The sequence below is a fragment of the Habropoda laboriosa genome, unplaced genomic scaffold (genome assembly GCF_001263275.1).
Source record: "Habropoda laboriosa isolate 0110345459 unplaced genomic scaffold, ASM126327v1 scaffold350, whole genome shotgun sequence".
NCBI lineage: Eukaryota > Metazoa > Arthropoda > Insecta > Hymenoptera > Apidae > Habropoda > Habropoda laboriosa.
Window position 1 is genome coordinate 217,060 of NW_017100524.1, and position 6,761 is coordinate 223,820.

Here is a 6,761-nt window from a genome sequence, read left to right on the forward strand (position 1 = left end):
GTGGAGCTCCCTCTGGCGAATGTCTTGTGTCAGTCAAGCCGTGTGTCGCGTCGCGGTGGTGTTGTGTCGTAGTGACGCGTCTCGCGTGTCTCGTGGAACGCCGATGGCGCTTTGCTTGCCGTGATTATGAGCGACGTGAGTTCAGTGAAATTAGGTTCAAGATATTGTCGTCGATATGTTCTTGAAGCAGTGAGGAAGAGCAGCGCGCTATAAAATTACCTAGACGAGGTTCGTCATTTCGCTGGACCGCGTGCTTTTCGCTGTGTCGGTCTTTCCTCTTTTGGGGGGTTTTCAAGGTTACGTTTTCGTTACCGACACAAACGAATCGGAGACCGTTGCTCTGCCTGCGGGTTTGTCCATTCTCTCTGTCATTCGCGTGTTACAGCCTCCGACGATTAAAAACTTGAACGGTTCAGGTTTTGACGTTTAATCTATTTCTTGTGTAATATTTGTACGAAATATTAGTGAATTTGTATCGTGTTTTATTAATTGTATGTGCTGTGTGTCCTGTTTATTGTTCTACCAATTTGGCGGTTTGCCATTGTTTATTGAATTAACTGGCAATAGTGAAGTTTTGCGATTATTGGAAGTATTCTTGAGATAAATGCACGAGAATTTGCAGTAACGATAACGGTGTTACGAACAAAACTGTTATTAGTTTTGCGACAGGATATTCAAGATCAAGAAAAAGTAACCTAATAAAATAACGACAAGAACATCGGGATCGTAACGGTAATAGAAGAGCAAATTTTTTCACTCGACAAAGAAATTAGTGAACAATCTGTGATTAAAGTAACATTGCTCGTTTGTCTTCTGGGTGAAAAGCACGCAAATAGGCAGTAAGAGTAAAAGGTGCAAAGTTCTCTTGTCTGTTGAACAAAACGTTTCCATTCAGTCTCGGAGAGTTCATCGAGTGTGTAAAAAGGCAAAGACAACGCGATGACGGAGAAACCATAGATAAAACGTTCCTCGTTGCGTGTACGAATAGGACGCGAGTAGATTGTTGCGCGCAGTAACAGTCGTTGCTGTAATTTAAAGTAACCTGTTCACGACACGGGCATTGGGAGTAGATTCGATCGCACTTAGGAAGGATCGATTGATCTTCCGTTAATTTTTCTTTCTCGTTCGCCGGTCACCCCGTTGCAGAGTGCTTCGTGAAATAGATCGAAGCAAAGACACGGAGCACAATTACCCGCGGTTTTCTTTTAATTGTTAGCTGTGCTTCGGATTCGAACGGAGCCAGCAGCAAGCAACTTAGAGGCGTTCGGAAGGAGATCGTATCGACGCGTCGGACCAGTTCGATCGTCCGCGCCTCGTAATGAGCCAGGGCATCGCACGTTGAAGATCGAACGTGACCAGTGCAGTACCCCCGCGTCGTCCATCAGTATTCTCGAAGGAGCCGTTAATCGAGGTACCGCCCATTACAAGAAAAACCAATCGGACCTGCGATCGTCTCGGTTCTCAAGAGGGGAAAGGAGAGAGGAAAAGGGAGAGAATCGGTACGGCCGATTGAATAGCGAATATCATACGTGACTTCGTTCTCACGAAGACGTTGATCCGCATTCGTTTAAAGATGTCGCGATACGCAGTTTCGAGACAGAGCGCGTAAGAGGAGACAAGGACAGACCGAGATCAGATCGGAAGGCGAGGGAAAACACGTGAACGCGGAAAAAGAGCGGCGGGGGCGTGATAAAGCCCTGGCACTCCTCACAACCAACAGACATGACGATGGCTAGCAACATTGTGGTCGAGTGGCTGCGCTCGCTTCACTTGGGCCAGTATTCGGAGTCCTTTATCGACAACGGCTACGACGACCTTGAGATCTGCAAGCAAATCGGCGACCCGGATCTCGATGCGATCGGAGTTTTTAATCAGACTCATCGAGCACGATTGTTACAATCTGTAAAGACTCTCAGAGAAGAGGGTGCGGCGAGCGTTTACTTTACCTTAGAAGAAAGCAACGACTGTCTATGCGACAATGTCAGCTCGAAATCTTCCAGAACGTCTTCTGAAAGGCCGCTCAGCGATAAAGAAGCGCAGAGGGCTTCGCCAACAGCTAGTTCCTCGAGCGGTGGTCAAGAATTAACCAAGTTCGCGGACGAGTATGAGGAGGGGAAGGCGGAGCTCGTCAGAATCCCAAGGATGCAACTCCGGATGCTGCTGCAGGAAAAGCTCAGACACGACGGCATCAGGTTGGCTTGTCAACCTTACACAACACCGGTAAGTCGGCTTCTTTTTGTCTGCCCACAAATAATCTAGTTCCTTACTTTAATTACTTCTCTACGGAAAAAAATACTAAAGATGTTCATGGGAAGACACTGTGTACTTTGTCGTGCAAATTTTCACACATACGATCATTTTACGCTAGATTCGATTATTATTATTATGTATACAGTTATATGTTATACGTGACGCTCTTGTCTACTGGGACTGGATAATTACAGAAGAAAAGCTATTCAAGTAAGTTCGAATAAAAAATTGTGGTGAAAGTATTGTCAAATTTTGAATTATTATCGACACATTGAGCAGTACGCTTATCCAATACACAGAGAAAACAAATTTCACCGATTACACATTAGTTCTTCTTAAGTGCACTTGCAGACATTTATAACTATAACCAAGAATTCCAATCAGACTGTTCGGTTACGAAATACTACATGAATCAGAGGTATTCCACTGTTGAAGATAATCTAGAAAACATAATCCTTGTGATACATGCCTCGAGAGTTTGGAATCTATATTGTATACATATATGTAATCCAGTGATTCATTATTTCCTTACATTAATCAGCACTAGAGATAAGGCGAATTCTGCAATGTAGTTATTATATATATATATCTATATTTAACCAGGACTGTGTTACAGTTAATAACATACTTGATAGAAAGAAATTACTCTTTTTTTTCTTTTTAAAGAAAAAGCAAATATATGCCTATGTGTATTGTATTTCGTCAGTAGCTTGAATGATTTTGCATCACGTCTAGTTGGTGGTACATGCACATGTATATTTAAATTGCTTTCAGCACTTCAAATTTTTTCTGCAGGGTTAAATAGTGTATGAAAACGGATTGTGTACATTTAAGCCAATTGCAGATTGTATTTATGAATAAAACATGTTTTCCGTTCGGTATTTTCGTAAAAACGGATAACGTCGTTTCTACTTGCTTGCAAACAAGAAGCTAACTTGTATTTGTCTCAGGAGCCTTGTTTGTAGAATTCTTAGATATTGTACAGAATTTTCTTCATCTCATTTTTGTTACATTATTCTTTATCCTTAGTTTTAATTGTCAAAAAATGAATGCAAATCATTTTTCTTTGTACTGAATAACGTAAATATTATTTATTTATTATACTACCTTCTCTGTTGAAATTATACGATAAATTCTAACGAGGCGTACGGAGACTTTTTTGACTGAGTGTATGTATGTATACGTGCTTTAGCAACAGACATAAATCGAGAAATAGTAAATGAACAAGGAAATGATCAAAGAATATATAAAATTATAATTAAGTAGCGATAAAATCTAACTAAATTGAAATAGCGGCTAATAACGATAATCAATTAAATTCTTAATATAAATAAGAATCAGAAGAAGGAATATATTTTTTAAGAACAATATTTTCATGCATTTTAATCTATTTACCATTCCAGAAAAAGTTTTAAAATGATATAATGTAATCATCGGGAAAGATAGCATTAAATAAATAGCTTAAAAATGTTAGCAAACGAGTTTATTTATTACAGTGTAATACACGAATTTCAGCGTGTTAAGAAGTGTCTTTTATGTTAAGCATTTTCCAAAGAAAATGTACATACTTTTGTGCAAGTGATTGCAAGATGGAAAGGAACGCAATAAAAATACCTCTTCTCTTTCAGAGCATGGTGGTCTGGACGTCATCTGCTCCTTTTTCTCTCTCGATGCAGAACGCATATGTTTCGGTGGGTGTACGTGCATGCGTGCAGCAAAGCTTGTACTCACGAATGCATCGACCTTCGTCCAAGTGATACTTACCACCTTCAGTTTAAAAGCATACTTTCGTATTTATTGGTTCAATCCGGAAGGTCCGATTTGTTCGGCGGTCCAACTGCATATCTTGCCAATCAACATTCCAATCATAGGGACCACGTGGCCAATTACGGTACCCGCGATACAATCAGTACCACTATGCGCCTATTTATCTCTTTTGTTGGTCCTTTGAAGGAACAACTAGCAATCATGTTATGATATTGCAGGAGAGTTCAATAGAATTCTATTTTCAAAGAATAACCGAAAAATAGTCTGTTATATAGGTTGCAAGCAAACTTCGTTTAAAGTTGTACATAACTATAATTACTCATCTATGGGTCATATTGCATCGTGTAATATTCTATAGGTTAAATATAAAGAATCAATTATTTCTAACACTTGTGTTTCTTTAAGACTATTACTTTCCAAAAAACGTCGATTAATCGAACCAATTATTTCTTGTTAACGTGTAGTAAATTTTAAAAGACTAATTGCTACTACAAAATAACTACGCTATATTTCATTGATTACGAATTCTAGCAGTGGCAAATTGTATAAGTGTAATGTATTGGAGCAGAAGCATACATAGAAATTTGTCATGCCGCTCTGCTTCAACAAAGTAAATATTAATTACTTGATTTTTCCATTAGTAATATTCCATCATCTGAAACGAAATTGAAACAGATACACGAACACAATGCACAAATATTCTGATCACCACAAACACGAGTGTGTTTAAAGTTCTTGTACCGTAACGAAGTTGATCTTAAAAACAAATTGAGAAAACTTTTCAAGAAACTAATTAACGTAGTGTGTGAGCTAAGAATAATTGATAAAATTTTGGTATTACAAACAAAAGTCTAAAGGTTGTGTTTTATATTAACTGAAAACTATGGTAAATCACTATTCATATATGAAAAGTTGTTGAAAACCTCGTTTTATATTAAACTAAGCAAAAGCGAATGTTAATTCTTTATAAAATGAAGGTTGTCAATTTGTTATTTATAATGTACTTTCAGTAAAAATTGCGAATTTATTATTTACCTATAAAAACAAAGATTACTTTCACTTCTCTCACTGTTTTGAAATTATTTTCACAGTATGCATTAATATATGACACAAATATCTAACAATAGGATGATCAAAGCGTCATCTTGAATCATTCGCTCGAGATTATGTACCCAGCACGTGATTGTTCGGGACACGCGAAACAAGAGAAACGCGCCACGATCAAGCAAGTTTGTAGTTTCAGGTATTCCAGGCGAGAGGAGTACAGCGACCGAGTTCATCGTATAGTATAACTATACGCAGACCAGCGGTAATAGCGTTTAAATATTTGAGCAAATGTTCAATCGATATACCTATCCCTTTAGCCAACCCCGTCACAGCTCTTTCTGAACCGTTCGTTCTCAGCTCCTTTCCTCTTTCCAACCTGTTCTACCTCGTAGGTAGTCGATCGAACACGTTTCCATGAAATATCAAACGCGGCGAATGAGATTCTCTTATTCTAGAAAGGGAATGCGGCCCCGGAGATAGGGTGGAACAGCAGACATTATACTTTAGACGACGACAATACTGCATAATTGGTCAAACGTAGTCATGGTTAGCGATCCTATTTGATTATTCTCGAAATAGTTTGTACGTCTTTACCAATGAATGCGAATTTTAATTGCAAATGCACTGTACAGAGCTGGAAAGTTGTCCAGCAGGAAGGCACAGGAGCAAGAGGGATATCTCGCTCGCACCGTCTGACATTCTCGTCACGCGGTGCTATATGATTCAATTCGTCGATGTTATCGCGTCGGCCAGTAATGACAATACGTGTATCCTATTTCTACGATTGCATTAGAGAAGGTGGGCCTATGGGGATAGAACCAAATCAGACACGCAGCTCTGTATTCTTCTCTTTGCATAGAGTTGATACATCTCTTCTGTTTTTATCGAAAGTAAATTATCAACGGTGTACACTATAAAATTAACTCATTGTTAGTGATTTATAAATATAACTTTTCGTTCAATTTTTGCTTCTATTACTTTTTTCAAAGCTTAATAGTATTACATATTACAAGAAGTGATATTATGTGTAAATATTTTCATACAAATATTTTCATAATATACAGGGTGGTCCGTCTAACGTGATCACCTCAATTATTTTCGTTATTAGTGGACCAATTAAAATTTTCTTTATCGTAGAGAGTACGGTTTCAAAGGATCTTCAAGGTGACGGCCTTAGATTTTTTCCATGTCCTTTTTTAATTAAGTTTTTAAGGTCACTGTCAATTTTTTTATGTATAAATTTTATGTATACAAAAATATATTATATTGAGGTCGTCGAATTTGTCTCAATGCCTTACTAGGTAATAGGTAAAAGAAAGCTACGAGATTATAACGTAACCTTTAATGCTGAAATCGTCACAATAGTGACTATTACGTAGCGATAAATAGAAAGCAGCATCTGAGTTAAAAAAGTAGAGATATCCTTAGAATGTCTTTTAGGCCTCCACCTATGAAAAAAGCAGATATTTACATCACATTATATCCCCCTTCGTGTCATGCAAGTTTTGTATATATTTCTTCATATTATCACAAATAACGGAAATATTCCAGGTGGACAAAGTTTTTGCCCCACCCTGTATATCGAAATCGGTTTCGTTTGAAATAGTTCCTCCATTTTTATAATTCTAACATTTAGTAACATCGTCAGAAGCGTTATTCTATTTAAAAAGTAAACTTTTATCGAAATATCTTATTAG

General features: G+C 37.9%; 1 protein-coding gene across 1 annotated transcript; it reads left to right on the forward strand.

Moving 5' to 3' along the window:
- The first annotated feature begins 1,722 nt into the window (after positions 1 to 1,722).
- LOC108576529 (sterile alpha motif domain-containing protein 5-like) lies at positions 1,723 to 2,259 on the forward strand. The gene has a single exon (XM_017939541.1). The coding sequence runs from the start codon at positions 1,723 to 1,725 to the stop codon at positions 2,257 to 2,259; it is 537 nt and encodes a 178-aa protein (XP_017795030.1).
- Positions 2,260 to 6,761: the final 4,502 nt, after the last annotated feature.